This window comes from Xiphophorus maculatus, chromosome 11, assembly GCF_002775205.1.
Source record: "Xiphophorus maculatus strain JP 163 A chromosome 11, X_maculatus-5.0-male, whole genome shotgun sequence".
NCBI lineage: Eukaryota > Metazoa > Chordata > Actinopteri > Cyprinodontiformes > Poeciliidae > Xiphophorus > Xiphophorus maculatus.
This window is the reverse complement of record NC_036453.1, coordinates 30,141,166-30,158,141: the sequence shown is the minus strand read 5'-3', so window position 1 is coordinate 30,158,141 and position 16,976 is coordinate 30,141,166. Positions and strand designations below refer to the sequence as shown.

General features: G+C 36.7%; 1 protein-coding gene across 2 annotated transcripts in view; it reads left to right on the top strand.

Annotated features, from left to right (window-relative positions):
- Positions 1–16,976, top strand: part of pds5b (PDS5 cohesin associated factor B) — a 29,509-nt gene that overhangs the window by 7,104 nt on the left and 5,429 nt on the right. For both annotated transcript variants that reach the window (XM_005808427.2, XM_023342559.1), the window contains exons 2-26: positions 1,995–2,122; positions 2,810–3,013; positions 3,175–3,261; positions 4,032–4,129; positions 5,029–5,155; positions 5,895–5,975; positions 6,232–6,372; positions 8,599–8,714; positions 9,452–9,546; positions 9,763–9,908; positions 10,095–10,246; positions 11,413–11,526; positions 11,659–11,740; positions 11,854–11,902; positions 13,190–13,329; positions 13,483–13,598; positions 13,691–13,796; positions 13,878–14,038; positions 14,213–14,336; positions 14,493–14,651; positions 14,787–14,855; positions 14,930–15,066; positions 15,192–15,315; positions 15,801–16,005; positions 16,199–16,313. In XM_005808427.2, coding sequence (XP_005808484.1) covers positions 2,015–2,122; positions 2,810–3,013; positions 3,175–3,261; positions 4,032–4,129; positions 5,029–5,155; positions 5,895–5,975; positions 6,232–6,372; positions 8,599–8,714; positions 9,452–9,546; positions 9,763–9,908; positions 10,095–10,246; positions 11,413–11,526; positions 11,659–11,740; positions 11,854–11,902; positions 13,190–13,329; positions 13,483–13,598; positions 13,691–13,796; positions 13,878–14,038; positions 14,213–14,336; positions 14,493–14,651; positions 14,787–14,855; positions 14,930–15,066; positions 15,192–15,315; positions 15,801–16,005; positions 16,199–16,313 — 3,056 coding nt within the window. In that variant the 5' untranslated portion in view covers positions 1,995–2,014. The remainder of the gene's footprint in view (positions 1–1,994; positions 2,123–2,809; positions 3,014–3,174; positions 3,262–4,031; positions 4,130–5,028; positions 5,156–5,894; positions 5,976–6,231; positions 6,373–8,598; positions 8,715–9,451; positions 9,547–9,762; positions 9,909–10,094; positions 10,247–11,412; positions 11,527–11,658; positions 11,741–11,853; positions 11,903–13,189; positions 13,330–13,482; positions 13,599–13,690; positions 13,797–13,877; positions 14,039–14,212; positions 14,337–14,492; positions 14,652–14,786; positions 14,856–14,929; positions 15,067–15,191; positions 15,316–15,800; positions 16,006–16,198; positions 16,314–16,976) is intronic.

Here is a 16,976-nt window from a genome sequence, read left to right as displayed (position 1 = left end):
ATTTGCAATTTAATTGTCGGATTCGTAGGCAGTCCTGCAAAAACCTGGAAAGATCTGGTGTTGATTTAATAATTTTCCAAGTCTGGATGGAAAGATAAAAATTGAAAAGGAAGCAGAAACCCATTTTGTTCTTCAAATTTTGTAGGCCCCCTCCCCCTCCATATTTAACTTTTACCATTTTTGTTTTTCTGAATTCCACTTTTTTCTGTTCTAATTATATTTATTAACCAAAAGTGTGCAATTAAGGAGTGAATGAAACTGATTCAACAAACCAATAGCCAAAGAGATCCATAGTTATTATTACTCAAGTTTCACAAACATAAAGTCCCTGTGGTTCATCAGGACATTGAATGTTTTACAAGTTATTTAAAAAATATTTTGCTGTCATCTAAAAAAAAAAAACTAAAACATTACCTGCAAACAATCTGGGTTTTTTTCTTGTTTGTTTTAAAAATGCTTTGGAGTTGAACATAACACCAAAATATGTCTCCTAAAGAAACCTACAAACAGCAACCCATATATAGTCTTAATAATCAGGGCCGTAGTTAATTTTTATTTCTTCCATCTGTCACAGACATCACCATTAAAGTACATGGCTGTCAGTTCTTTTATGTTTCGCTTTCCTATTCCGACATCAGCCAAAAGACTCCAGAAACTTATGCATAAGTTTTTCTGCTGGCTGGGATTAGCAAATTCTGAGATTCTGCATTTCGTTTCAAATTGTTTGTGGAATTAGTGGAAAAAATAAACATCTTATTATTATTGTTATTTATTTACACATTTTTTTTACGTCTTTTATTTGCTACGTTTCAGTTTAAGATTTGATCCAACTCATTGATTAATTTGGTTTTTAAATGAAAGATTTATGAAAAACAAAAAGGTTCAGTTTTGTTCCTTTTCTGAGCCACTACCCTTCAAAATAATGTTAGAAATTATTTATTAATTAGTTATAAATAATTAATATTTAATATTATTTCTACATCTTTGATTAAAATGTAGAAATATTTAGGTAACTGATAGCTTTTATGTCATTATACCCCTGATTAACTGACTTTGAAGATTGCTCAATCGATAGCTGTGGTCAGGTTTGTTTTCAGCTGTTATTTTTAGGTCAGAAATGTAAAAGTGGGGCTTAGTTAAATAGCTATGCACATACAAACTGATTCGTAAGCAAAATCTTTGAGACAGACCATAAAGATTATTACTATTACTGAATATTGGATCAACATAATTATAAATTATACTTTTATTGTTAGTGATCCTATTGACATACACAGAAATATAAACTTTAATTATTTGCAGTGAAAACAAAAAGAAATTTCAGATGGTTTATAATGATTGTTTATAAGCATTAAACTTACGACCCCGTAAAATAAAATTATAGTTACTCATGTGGCCCTTTGGGAGAATTTATTGCCCGTCCATGGTCTTTTTAATGTCTTCAGATGTGGAGGATAATCGAATAAAATGCTATAAAAACAGCACAAGCCAATCTGTCTTATTAGAGCAAAATATAAATGAAAGAGGAAATTGACAAATAAATTGAGACAATTGCTATGTAATGTAATAAAGCCTGAAAAACATGTCTTATCGACTTATTCATAAGCAGGACACTAAATTTCCAGTCGGATCTTTTTCCTTTCATATGAAAATCTACAAACATTTCTATTCCCAGAGACTGGTGGTGATATGTGGATTACAATGTTATCAGTGTTGAGTGAAAAGCCAGCATTGCTCTCTAAATGCAGCCGTTCCATCCTTGACTTTGAAAGCCTGTAGAAAAGCCATTACCTTGCTATGAATACCTTGTTGAATATTTCAGTGGTTGCTTTGCTGCAGATTTCTTGGAAAGCTTTAAAGAGTTCAAAGGATATTCTTGGTTTCCATGCTAACGTTATTCTCAAGGCTTTTCTTTCCTCATCCAATGGTTTCTGTCACACCTGCTGCAGCGCTCTTCTCTGGTTTAATACAATCCCTTCCCTCTCCATCTCCAGGCAGTGAAGAGCTAAAGAGGATGGCTCACTCTAAAGCTCGAGCCACAGATGGGAAGGTGACCTACCCTCCGGGGGTCAAGGAGATTTCTGACAAAATCTCCAAAGAGGAAATGGTCCGCAGGCTCAAGGTCGGTGTTTCTCCCTGCTGTGTTTTGCTTATGGCCTCCCTGCACGAAAGAATGCTCTTCTTTAAGATGGAGAAACCATTATTGTCTCGGTCTTCTAGGTTTCAAAATCAAAAATTTCCAAGAAAGGCCGTGGGTGGCAACAAGTGGTTTGGTTCTTGCACCCTCTTCCGACTTGATTGTTTGAAAAAACAACAAAAAACAAACCTTATTTCTTGCAGAAATATAGACAAAACAATAACCAAAATTTTCTCACAGCTTAACTGAAAATGAAAGTTAACTTAATTGGAAATTTCAAGTTCAAAAAGTGATCAAAAAATAATTTTACAAAAAACCTCCTGTCATCACAACAGACATTTACTAAACAAAAGGACCTCCACCACACCATCCGGTGTGCTCTTAATGGGAGGGTCTAAAAGTTACCAAAGTAATGTAAACAATTCCAAATAAAATTTAATTACATATTTTGGTTCTAAACTGACTTATGTATATTCTAACTGACCAAAGAAAAACTAAATTGATTACGATTTACAAAGATTCAACATAAAAGGCCATAACAATTATTAGAAATTACTTTTAGAAGCTCACACTAAAAAATGTGCACCTTATTCCCTATTTATCTGCTCAACAAAGCCAATTATTTGTTTTCATTGCTTTCTCTCTATGTTCTATATTTGACCTCCTACCCAGATGGTTGTGAAGACCTTTATGGACATGGACCAGGACTCTGAGGAGGAAAAGGAGCTTTACCTGAACTTGGCGCTTCACCTGGCCTCAGACTTCTTTCTCAAACACCCAGACAAAGATGTGCGGCTGCTGGTGGCCTGCTGCCTAGCAGACATATTCAGGATTTATGCTCCAGAAGCTCCCTACACCTCTCCAGATAAACTCAAGGTGTGAGGACGAAGGTTTTGTTGTGTCACATCGAAGCATTTACTATTCAAGCACTTCTTTCTGTTCATTTTTGTTTATTCAGGTTTTTCCACCATTCAGCCTGTTTACTAATATTTCCAGCTGCCAGTCGGAATCATTGTGTATTTGTTTCTGTGTTGTAGGACATTTTTATGTTCATAACACGACAGCTTAAAGGACTGGAGGATACGAAGAGTGCTCAGTTCAACAGATACTTCTACTTACTGGAGGTATGTGGCTCTTTCCTGCAGTAGCAACATTTACCATCCGCTCTGTGAAAATACATTTTTAATTTTAGCTGTTTCAGTGCTAAAGGTACTAAGGAGATAATTATAACAGAATAAACTCCTTAATGAAGCAGATGCTGTTTAGGGTTGGTAAACTTATCAACAACAAATTGATAAGAAATTTTCTATATTGCATGCATTTCACTATGCCCAAATTTCTCTTTTGGGTCAACTAAAAGCAAACTGATGTATTGATATGTTTGTTGTTGTTGCTGTTAAGGTTGTCAAAATAATTGATAGCTCGATATAATTGATAGTAAAAAAACAAATTATTAAAATTTACTTGTCGGTCAAAGCTAATACAAACTGACTAACATTTACTGAAATGTTTACTACTTGTTGGTTTTGCCCTAATTTAGGAGGTTAAATTGTGTCCATTTTTCTTTTTTTTTACTTTGTATCGGTATTTTGCTTCAGATTTTAGCAATACGAAAACAATCACCCATTTATATTTCTTTCATTTATTCATCCATTTATTTTTCATCAATCTTTCCATAATGTGATTTTTGTAGGGTTTATCATTTTAAAGTCTGACTTCAAAATAAATTTCTGTATGAAATTAATTGTGCAGTTTGGTTATTTCTCAACTGTGCTGAGATGGACGCTAATTAGGCTCCAGAAAAACGTGTAATTGAAAAATGAGGAGGAATCAAGGTTCCTCCATGTCTCAGGATTGTGTTCCTAACATCATACCTTTTCTTCCTTTTGTCCAGAACATAGCTTGGGTGAAATCTTACAACATTTGCTTTGAGCTTGAAGACAGCAATGAAATATTCACCCAGCTTTACAGAACGCTCTTCCAGGTCATAAAGTAAGTCCTTGATTAAAAGTCGCCGCCATCAGCTTTTAGTTTGTCTGTTTTTAGCCTCTGCTGCCCCGGTTGGAAGCAGCACAGTAGCAGTCTAGACGTTTCTCTTTGGTGCCCCCTCCACTTCTCCACCCCTTCAAACCCCCCCTCTCAATTTCACTCTGCTGAACACAACCTTGAGGGCTCAATTCTGCAGCACTGGATCTGGCTTTTTGCCAGTGGAAGGGGAAAAAAGGTGTCTGCCTGTGTCGAGGTTGTGCCAATACTACAAATTTTCCTGCTTTGGAAAAATGTAAAGACTGCTTTTTCATTTAAAATATTATTAGAAGTCGTTAGTGAGTGTAGCTCTTGCACACTTCTGTGTGTGTGTGTCTGCTTGAAAGTGATACTTGTGCTGAATAGAAGCTAATGGCTGTAGAAATCCAGTCACTGAGAAACAAATCAGGGGAACAAGCTTGGCCTCCTGCTGAGATGCAAGTATGCACACTTCTTCCTTCCCTCTGTGTAATCAGAGCATCTTTAAACATAGGAAGTATTTCTTGTTTTGCAAATAATACTAAATCTCTGTCATAACATGCTGTAAAGTAGTTACAGATTAGTGTTGCAAAATAGTGGCTTTATACTCAGTTAGACTGAAATGACTTAATGAGAATTACAACTTAGTGAGGTGGCAGCCATGAAGCAGTAGTTTTATATTTATTCTGATAAGGAATTCAGCAGTTTGAGCTCCCAATAACCCCACATGTCAAAATGTTCTTGGCATTTAGCCCTCATTTGCTCATTAATGTATTACTTTTAAAGTAAAAATGTGATTAAATTCATGAAATTGGGAAAAAAAGAAGTTCAGAAGTAAAAGATTTGGTTTATGTTGTGCTCTGATGTTCTCTGTCTTCTCTTCATAGCAACGGCCACAACCAGAAAGTGCACATGCATATGGTGGACCTGATGAGCTCCATCATCTGTGAGGGAGACACGGTGTCGCAGGAGCTGCTGGACACGGTTTTAGTCAACCTGGTGCCGGCGCATAAGGTGTGTGCATGCGTGCAGCACTCAAAGTGCTTTATTTATTCAATATTAATGTAGTTTTGGGTGCAATAGGGATAGTAGGACAAGTTCACATGCGATTCATCAAATCACAAAGTTTATTATGGTGGCTGGAACAAATAATTTACTTTCCACAACTTGGATGCATCATAGTGTCTATGACTTCTGCCACTACATTTAGAAAATGGAACAAATGTAGGAAAAAAGGATTTTCCCTCAGATTTTATTGTTGCAGAATCACAAAAGAGGACTATTGACATGCTGAAACTCCCAGACAAAACCATAAAAATCATATGCAAATGAAGTAATATCTGATTTCAGTAGGATACTTATAAAAGAGAATTATCTTTCTCATTAGTTCTACTGGATGAGGCTGTCTCTAGGTGAGAGCCTTCTGAATAATTTCAGATGCAGAGCATTGAAGTAAACCCAACTGTCTGGTGCAACATGGTGCACAACTTTGGTAATTAATCTCCCAAATTCATATAGTACCCAGGGTTTATCGACCCAACTAGAGACAGCAGGTAGGCTTCTAAACTTGACTGACTGATGAGTCTTAGTTTTCCATGTCTTGCTGTTCAGTGAGACCCCTGCAGGTGAGAAGCAGTAAAGCAGCTGAAGTTTTCCTGCAGAAGCAGACATCATTGTGCTATATATTCACCTTTAACTTTCTAGATATTTCTTTAATATCATATGTTTTTTTGTTTATTCTTTGTCTGTTTAGAATTTGAATAAACAGGCTTATGACCTGGCCAAAGCTCTGCTGAAGAGGACCGCTCAAGCTATTGAACCTTACATCACCAATGTAAGATATTTTATTATTTCTGGTTGTACTTCAATTGTTTACATGCTGAAAAAAGTGTAAAAATATACATTTTAAATAATTTGATTAATATATATATTTGACTATTGACATTTAACAATTTGATTAATTGTTAAATGTAAAGTGTCATCATATTTTTAGGCACATCTTTACAGTTGGGATATTTACATTTAATTATAAATATAAACTGACTGGACCTGAACTCTCTCATTCATCTTTCCCTTTTCTTTCCCTCCAGTTCTTCAACCAGGTGCTGATGCTGGGAAAGACGTCAGTCAGTGATCTGTCTGAACATGTGTTTGATCTTATCCTGGAACTTTACAACATAGACAGCCATCTGCTTCTCTCTGTGCTGCCTCAGCTGGAGTTTAAACTCAAGGTACATTCTGAACTGTAGTATTTGGGCTTTATAATAGAGGAAAACCTTTTAGCTTCAATAGAAGTTGTGTAGCAGCTAAAGGAGATTTTCCATTACGCATTTTTGGGATGCTTGTCGTCTGAATTTTGACTATTGGCCTGAAGCCAATAGTTCTGCTTGCAGAACTGTTGCTCTTTCTGACAGAGGAGTACTAAAACTGAGAGATGCAGTCAAACCACTATAAGTCACCTGTAGCTGGTTGATGTGTTCATTTGTTGCAAGAAAGGAGTATAGGCTCTGCTGCTGAACAATACATCAAATTGCAGTTGTCATCAACTTTGATGCAGGATTTGTTTCAGCTATTTCAATCTAAGTGCAATGCTGTGAAAGCTCTGAGTGCAAACAGAACACACTGTCTTGCCAAAAGTTGCCACTTGAATCTAACTTAGGTAAATAGCTCCAAGCCTCCTTTTGGATAATTATTGCATGAGTAACTATCTTCCAGTGGGAAGCAAGTTATTGAACATGAGATGATGCAATGTGTAGCTTCTCATTTCTTAAACAACCTTGTAGGAAGACACAAAATGTGATCATGGAGAAAATGTTTCTGTTTAAGAATGGTTGCGTTTGTGTGCCACATTTTAGTTTCAATTCAAAGTGCTTTACTCCATAAAACTCTAAACAGGTGAGTTTTTAGCCTTGACTTAAAGGGTGTCATTGTTTCTGCTGTTTTGCAGCAGATAGTTCGTTCCAGATTAGTGGAGCAGAAACTATTAAAACTGGGTTAAGAACTGCCTAATGCATTATTAAAAATGGATGGAAGAAAAGTGGTGAACCATTGTTTTTAAGAAGGAAAACTAGATCAGGTTGTCCGAACCTTAACCCCATTGCTGTTGTCGGACTCCCCATTATTGACACAAGGTCTTGGTGTAAAATAACGGCAAAATCTGAAGGAAAAAAATCTTGTGACATTGCAGCAGTTTATCCAAACGATGCCACAGCGACTGTGTGCTCTGATCAAACTTTAAGGTGGCCCAACAACATATTAGAAAGTGTTTTTTTGGTTTTTTTTTCCTGTAGTGGCACTTTTTTGGCAACGTAGAATGTTTAGTGAGTAGGATGCACTTTAACTGCCCTTGATGCTCACACCTGGAAAAGAATTTGGTGCTAAAGCTTGTGAAAAAATATTTGGAAACAATGACGACAAAAGAGAAAAACAAGAGTGAGCAAATAGTGGGTTAATTGCAATTATAATATTTAGCCATAATACTAAAAACACACATCTGGGGCCTAGCCTCATTTCACCCCTTGGTCCTCACTCTTCCACCTTAACCTAATGTTATGTCAGGGGTCGGGCCCTGAAAAAAAACGTTTTTCAGGGCTATTGTTAAAAACAGACAAATATTGCTTAATTTGAAACAATTAAATTCTGAAATGAGCATTTTTATGGATGGTTGTATTTTATTTTTCTCAATTTTTGGCCCCCCTTTTTTTCTATTTTTAAATATATTGTTGCAACAACAAAACCGGAAGATGCTTCTTGTGAAAAGACACCTTTACTGTGTGTAATCTAAACATTGCTGAATATATAGGTTCTAGTTACACAACTGGATCTCAAATAATCATGTAAAATTTCTCTGCTCCATATTGAGCTGCTCTCTTCAAGTTAGTTTTAAGTAAATCCAGATTTTAAGCTTGTAAAGACTCTCTGTTCTGCTCAGACTGATTTCAGCTTCTCTACACTGCCAGCTAAAAACCTGCATTCATTTAGCATTTTCTGCAGGTTTGTTGATTCATATTACCAAGATAAAGCAGTGATCCAGTCAGCATTATGTTGCCTCCGCAGTGTCTCATAAAGGCGTTGCGCTGATGGATAACGCTCATTAACTGTACTGAGGGAGTGTAGATCACTGCTGTCTCCTTAGAAATAATAGCCGTGATAAAATCTGTCCGCCACAGACTCGGCTCCCACTCTCTCTTCCACATTTCATCACTTTCTTATTGTTTTTTTTTCCTTCACTTATTTCTTTCCTTGCTGCTTTTCTTCCCCCGTCCCAGCTTCTTATACATTAATTCATTTGCGCTGTTTGTTCTGCCTGAAATCAGCATTTGTATAAATGGGCCTGCATCCTTTGCTTTATGAAAATGGTTATGTGTCTAATAAAGCTCCTAATGATACGGCAAGTCTATCCAATCAACATTACCAGTTTTTGTGCATCATTTTTCTCTTCCTTCCTGTCTTTGCAGAGTAATGATAACGATGAAAGGCTGCAGGTGGTGAAGCTGCTTGCAAAGATGTTTGGAGCCAAAGACTCTGAGTTGGCAGCACAGAACAAACCGCTCTGGCAGTGTTACCTGGGCAGGTAAAATTATATCTGTTTTCATCTATTGTAAGCCATTTATAATATTTTTTGTACGGTTGTTCATGTTGTGTGAAACATTATTGAACTAATTTTGGGGCAACATTTTTGAATCCATTTCCTAAAAGTTTTACATATGAGATTGCAGAAAAAAGCATTTCTAGAAAGTTTTAACTTAGAGAGATTATTTAATAAAATCCCAATAAAACACTTTAACATTTATGGTTTTAACATGAAAAAGTCTTTGCCCCTTTCCTGATCTTGTTTTTTCCTATTTTTTTTCACACATGGCCATGTAACTTTGGATTTTTCATTTAAAAACTGCATTTTGTGTCGTTTATGACTAATTTATGGGATGTTCTGAAATGCTTAAATGTGATAAACATGAAAAAAGAAAGTCAGGAAGAGAGCCAACACTTTTCCACACCACTGTACACATTTGGAAAACACTGAGGTGCTTAATGAGATAATTTCACTGTCAAATCTGGAATTTTTTCTTAAGATTTAAGCAACTTTTAATGAAATCTGGAATGTAACTCTTCCGTCAATTATTAAAAAAATCTTCAGTAGACCCATAATTGAAAGTTCAGTAGATGCCAACCAATTTTAAATAAACCTGTTCAAGTTTTTGAACCCTATTTTGTACAACAATACTTGACAGAATTGTGTGGTTTTGAGTTGATTGACTTGTACCTCTTTAAATGTGTTGATTTTAACATGAATTTATTTTTCCCAAAAAGGTTTAATGACATCCACGTGCCTATCAGGCTAGAGTGTGTGAAGTTTGCGAGTCACTGTCTCATGAACCATCCAGACTTGGCCAAAGACCTCACAGGTACATTTTTATAAATAATGCGCATGTTTAGAAAGTTGGACCTTTACTGGAATCATAATTTGACGGTTCATAGATTAGTCGTTATAAATTTTATGACTGCTTGGCGATTAAACAATCTCAACAATTTACAAGCAGCTCTTAAACAAAAGTAAAATTATTATTTGTATAAATTGGGCAGAATATATATCTCACTCATTTTTCTGTTTTCTTCCCCAGAATATCTGAGGGTCAGATCACATGACCCTGAGGAGGCCATCCGCCATGATGTCATTGTCTCTATAGTAACTGCAGCAAAGAAAGACTTGTCCCTGGTCAATGACGCATTATTAAATATTGTAAAGGAGAGAACCTTGGACAAGAGAGTAAGTATGAAAATATAAAAATAGGCTTAAATGGCTCGAGGAAACAATATCCACATTAGTGGTAATTTGGGTCTCTTTAAAAGCTGCTGTTGGATCCATTTTGTGATATTTTCAGTGTATTCCAACTTTGCTGCTACCTTTCACAATGTTGATCATTGTTTTTTATTTCTGTCCTGCTGTCTTCAGTGGCGCGTTCGTAAGGAAGCCATGATGGGCCTCGCATCGATCTACAGAAAATACTCTCTACAAGGAGAGGGGGGCCGGGAGGCCTCCAAGCAGATATCCTGGATTAAAGACAAACTGCTTCATATCTACTACCAGAACAGCATTGATGACAGGTTCCATTGCTTTCTTGTTGTCATATAAAAAGTTCAGGGTTCCTTCCCAGTCTGGAAAAGTATGGAATTCAATATTTAATATGCTGTTTTTATAGTATTGTATTTCATACAACTATTTCAGACCATTTTCCACTAATATAAAAATGGCATAATAGTGTCAGTATTCCCTAAACACTAAAAATAAGAATTCAGTTGTTGTTTTTTTTTTATTTGGTGTTGGACAGAGTCTCAAAGCAGATGCTGCTCCCACAGGATACAAATTACATTGAATAAAGTGCCAAAGGTCACAGAATATTGGAAAGATGGATGAGAAAAGAAGAAAATTGGCATATATATCGCCACTGATATTCAAGATTCTAAAAACATGCATTTTTTGGGTTAATTTTAGTGTTTTGTATTGTAGATAATCAGAAAATATTTAAATAAAACTCTTAAGTCGGTTTTGGAATCCATCGCATAAACCTTTTTTAGTGAACTGCAGTTTCACGGCTGGAGGTTGAATTTACAAGTGGGAGGAAATGAAATGAAAGTTTTATTGCCCCACTGTAGCCTCCAGATGTCCTCATGTAGCCGTACAACAGATAATATAGTAAAGCTGGTTTATTTCTTCTTGTGTTATTTTTCTTTAAACAGCCAGAAGGCAGAAGTGGAGCATGCTCTCCTTAAAATGGAGCATCAAATTCATTACTCTTGATCCTCCTACACATGCTCAGCATAAAGCGCTCACCTCTCTGTGGGTTTTCATAATGTCTCGAGCTCCAGTAGAAGCTGCATGTGTTGTACAACTAACCGTTATATTGAGGGAAATAAAAACCTTCTGCGATGAGACCACAGAACAATGTCTGTTTGGTTATCGTTTGGAGAGCTGATCAGCTGCCAACAGGAAGTGTCTTCACAGTGACAGGCTGTGGGGAAGGGGAAGATTTTACAAACATTGAGCAGCACAATGATTATTTTTATTTTTTTATGTTTTGTGGTTAAAATTCTTCCTTAATGCAAAAAACTGAAAAGTTGACTTTATTATTTTTTAAACTGTTGAAATTGCTGGGGGTTTTAAAGGTGCTGTTTCAAGAGACCTTTTTTTTCCCGTATTTACTTTAATGATCAATTTTTATTAGAGCACTTGTTATAATCTAAATCTTAGAACTCATTTCCTGTATTGTCAGGTTGCTGGTGGAGCGGGTTTTCGCCCAGTATATGGTTCCTTTCAACCTAGAAACCACTGAGAGGATGAAGTGTCTCTATTATCTTTACGCCACGTTGGACACAAACGCTGTCAAGTAAGTGCTTTTAGGTTGTTTTAAAACATAAATACTTAGTGCGATTTATCAGACCAGATAATATGTTATTATCTTTTATTTTATAATTTACATACAAACTTAAACATTATTCTCCTCACGTGTCCCCTGCAGAGCTTTAAATGAGATGTGGAAGTGCCAGAACATGTTGAGAAACCATGTCAAAGACCTGCTGGACCTGATCAAAAAACCCAAGGTACTTCTGATTGATCAGCACTACAGAGCACTTTCATTTACTGGCTCTAATTTTCCTGTTTGGCGTTTCTGAATCTTGTTTTGTTCCCTTTTTTTTTTTTCATTTCTTGCCAGTCGGAAGCATCCAGTAAGGCTGTATTTGCCAAAGTCATGGTGATCACAAGTAAGTCATCTTTTCGAAATCACAAGTTTCCACTGCAACATGGTGGTTGCAGTGATGTCACATGAAGTACCCATAGGCTGTCTTGGAAAACAAATAATAGAGCGTAGCCATGGCATCGCATGCTGGAATACAAGAGAAACGAAGTACTAAAAATAATGATTCAAGGAAGAAACTGTAGTTTTCAAAGAAGATTTGTAATGTAATCAAAGGATTGGACACATACCAGTTGACTTGGCCAACTTATATCCTACTAAAACAAACTTCTGTAGCAGCGACTGAGCAGGAAGTTAGTTCACCAATGGCTGCACAGCACTATGCAAAAGCATTCATACTCTAACTCTTCCACGTTGTCACCTTATGACCACAAACTTAAATGTATTTTATCAAGATTTTATGCAAAAGACTAATAAAAAGATGATTTTATTTTACAAAAATGTTGAAATGTGTGGCATTTGTATTCAATCCTCTTAACTCTGATAGCCCTAAATAATTTCAAATGGAACCATTTACTAAGCCACCTAAGTTAGTAACTAGTATTTCTGTATAATTAAACATAAGTATAAATCCAGCTGTTCTGTGAAAGCCTTAGATTTTTTGTTGAACTTTGATGAAGTGGTAAGGAGAAAGAAAGCCACACGCTGCAAACATAAAATCAGAAGATAAAGCCAAATGTAAACTTCTTGCAAAATGCTAATCTTGGTGTAAAACTAAACCTACTCATCTCTTTCAACATACTCTATCCAACATACTCTAATACACAGAGGTGGTAGCATCATGCTGTGTGATTCTTTTTCTGCAGCAGGTACAAGATTTGATGGCAGTTCTGGATAATCTGACACCAAAAACTTGAGAATGAGGAAAAGATGTTTCCCAGCAGGAAAACGACCTTAAACATGCAGTCAGAGATAAAATGGAATGATTCAGTCAAAGTTCAGACTTAAATTGAATTAGTTCTGTGTCGAGAGTTACATTTTTCCTTATGCTCTCCATCTAATGTGACAGAACTGGATCCAATTTGCAAACAAAAGTAGGCAAAAATGTAAAATCTGTTGTCCAGAAGACTTTTTAAAAATATAAATAATTGTTTCTTTTTTTTTTAACTTCCATCTGGTTTATCATGTAAAATAACAAAAAATTTGCAAGTTTGTTGCTGTATCATACACAATTGTGGAAAACTTATATAGTGGAGCTGTTTTGTTAACAAATATTTTTAAAAAAGAAACATTAATTTACCGATTTTATTTCAGGTGTACTTCATTCTTTAAAGCATGCTTTGTGTGTGTATAGGAAACCTTCCAGACCCGGGCAAAGCTCAGGACTTCGTGAAGAAGCTGGCTCAGGTCCTGGAGGATGACGAGCGGATAAGGGATCAGTTGGAGACGTTGGTCAGCCCCACCTGCTCCTGCAAGCAGGCTGAAGTCTGCGTGGTGAGTCTGCGACATCGTCCAGTCACTGCATTTGTTTGTTTTTTGTCCATTATCAAATAAAATAGCTCTCTAGCATTTTGAAAATATCACATAAAAGCACGTTTGTTTTATTTTTTATTATTGTTCTCATTTTATATTTGTCATCTTCATCAGCGAGACATCACTAAAAAGCTCGGTAGCCCCAAGCAGCCCAGTAATCCATTCCTGGAAATGGTCAAATTCCTGCTGGAGAGAATCGCTCCTGTACATATCGACACAGAGTCCATCAGGTATAGAGTTGGGAAAAGACAGCTTCACATCATTTCTTTAGAAAATGTCAGGGGAAACATTTCATTTCTCATTTTTGTCTTCATTTCTTCAGTGCTTTAATAAAACAGGTAAACAAATCTATTGATGGGACAGCTGATGATGAAGAGGAAGGTGTTCCAACTGAAGAGGCGATTAGGGCAGGACTGGAGCTGCTGAAGGTAAAAACTCAAACTTCATCCTATTTTGAATTAAAACAAATTCTGCTGACTTTTAATTCATATTGTCTGTTTCCTAAACAGGTGCTGTCCTTCACACACCCAGTGTCATTCCACTCTGCAGAGACGTTTGAGTCTTTGCTGAGTTGTCTGAAGATGGATGATGAAAAAGTGGCAGAAGCTGCACTGCAGATCTTCAAGAACACAGGCAACAAAATGGAAGAGAGTTTCCCTCACATCAAATCGTACGTTTTTGTTTCCACATTTTATTCATATTATAAAAATAAAACAAAATCCAGGCAGTCCCACTAGGGCTTCATTTATTTAAGTGAAATGTGTACAGGATGTAATTCTGTTTTTTGTGACTTCAAGTAGTTCTTTACCAGATTCTAATGGTGTTCTCCTGCTGCTCCTCCTAGTGTTTTATTGCAGGTACTGCAAACCAAAGCTAAGAGAGGCCCCCCTCGACAGGCCAAGTATGCGATCCACTGCATCAATGCGATGTTCACCAACAGGGACACACACTTTGCCCAAATCTTTGAGGTCAGTTGGTGCTTCACCTCTGTTCCATAAAACAGAAAACTGTAAAATACAGGGATTAGCAGTTTTTTTTCTCTTTATTCAGTGAAAATGTGCTGAAGAACTGGACTGTTAAACAGAGAATTTTCAAATATTGTGTTTTTGTTTTTTTGTTTTCAGCCCCTACACAAAAGTCTGGACCCTGCAAACCTGGAGCAGCTCATCACCCCTTTGACCACACTGGGTCACCTGGCCCAGTTGGCCCCAGAGCAGTTTGCCGCGCCACTAAAATCTCTAGTCGCCAACTTCATTGTGAAGGATCTGCTCATGAACGACAGGGTACAAATATATATATACTCTATCCTCCAGATTCATGCTGAGAACCTGGGCCTGCTTTTTGTTACGTCTATCATAGAAGCAAAGTTTCTTCTAGTTTGTGAATTAAGTTTATGATGAAATCTATTTTATTTGTAGATCCCAGGCAAGAAAACAACCAAACTTTGGGTTTCTGATGACGAAGTGTCTCCAGAGACGATGGCTAAGGTCAGTGGTGAACTTCAGTCTGTTATTTCTGCTCCTGAAGAGGAGAAATAAAATATTTTCCATCCTCCGTTCAGATCCAGGGCATCAAGCTGATGGTGAGATGGCTGCTGGGAGTGAAGAACAACCAAAGCAAATCAGGCAACTCCACCCTGAGGATGCTGACTGCTATCCTGCACAGCGATGGCGATCTAACCGAGCAGGGCAGGATGGGGTAAGTAAAATAAAATCACCCCCTCTCAGTGAGTGCTTTTAGGCTTTAGTTTTAAAAATACCTGTGAAAGGATAAGGTAATCCTTACTTCCTCTCACCTCCACTGCCTCCTTTTATTTCCGCTAGTAAACCAGACATGTCGAGGCTGCGGCTGGCAGCAGCGTGTGCCCTGCTGAAGCTGGCTCAGGAGCCCTGCTATCATGAAATCATCACCCTGGAGCAGTATCAACTGTGTGCTCTCGTCATCAATGTGAGGACTTCCTCTGAACCTTCTTATTGTGTAAAGTTATTACTCTCATCAGACTGTAGAAATTATTATTTATTTAAAGATTTGCTACTCAGAAAACATAGCTTTGAAATGATAAAAATGCCAGGTCAGATGTGTTAAATATTCCCACGGAGTCTGGAAAATTCTCAAAATTGATTGTGCTTTCCAGGATGGATGTCCATCACTCAATCCAGAACTCATCCATCAGTTCATCCATCCATCAATTCAATAAATTGCACATCTTTTCTATTTAAAATGGTTTAATAGATAAAGAGAACTTTGACATTTGAGAATGAAGACTCTGTAGGAACCTTAAAGTTCATGTTGTCATTTTTCTTCCACTTCCTTCCTGCTCTGTTCCTAATAAACGTTTTCATTTCTTCCTTCTTCTTCCCTGTTATTTTGTCACCTGAATCCTGTTGTAATATCCTCTCACCGTCCCTCTTGTCTCCACCTTATCTTTGCAGGATGAGTGCTACCAGGTGCGACAGTGTTTCGCCCAGAAGCTTCATCGAGGCCTCTGCCGCCTCCGCCTGCCTCTGGAGTACATGGCAGTGTTTGCTTTGTGTGCCAAGGACCCCGTCAAGGAGAGGAGAGCTCACGCTCGCCAGTGCCTGGTGAAAAACGTCAACATCAGGCGAGAGTATCTGAAGCAGCACGCAGCCATCAGCGGTAAAGAACTTAAACCCTCTGAATGATTTACAGCAGATTTTCTTGTTACTTAGTAACTGTACTCCAAAGCCATCTTAATATTATTTAAATATTTAAAATGTAGGATTTTAATAAACCTGCTAAATTACTAAAAACAAATAAAGAAAAATCAGTTTGTTGTAAGTGAAATAATATTGACTTTGTGTTGGAACAGACAAGTTGTTGTCTCTTCTACCGGAGTATGTGGTTCCCTACACCATCCACCTTCTGGCTCACGACCCGGATTACGTTAAAGTTCAGGACATTGAGCAGCTGAAAGAAATCAAAGAGTAAGTCAGATTTAATACAGTTGTTAGGGATTGCAAATTTTTCATTAATAAGTACATGCAGGATAGAAGTTGTTTTCTCTTGGGTGGGTTTTAATGATGTGTATATACATACAGCGTACTACTCCATTATTATTATTATTATTATTTTATTATATTGTTATAGTACACCCTGGTAGAGATGTTAAAAAATCTCTATTTTTAACATAGAGGATTTTAGTAAAAGTTTGAGTAGCTTTCATTTAAGTACATTTACTGTGGGGAAAAATCCACAGAAAATAAATGCTCTTAATAAATTTGCAAGTTATAAAGATCTCTATCAAAATAAATGCAAATGTAGGATTGTTAAGTTTTTATTTTTTTTATTTGTTGGCCTGACCTTTCATTGATATTGTGATGTAAAATGAGTCTGATATTTGGTCAAAATACCAAATGGAAGAGAACAGAAATGAGATTCATCATACATCCAGCTCAACAACATGGTTTATTATTTGAAATATTATTTCAGTTAGTACATTTCCATCTATGTCAATGTGTATGTCTATTAAAAACATTGAATAATCCCCAGCCACTACTCAGGCAATGAAAGAGCTTAGTTGTAGTTAAACAACCATCATATCCATCAGATATTAACATTGAGCTGAAATGCATAGCACTTATATAGTT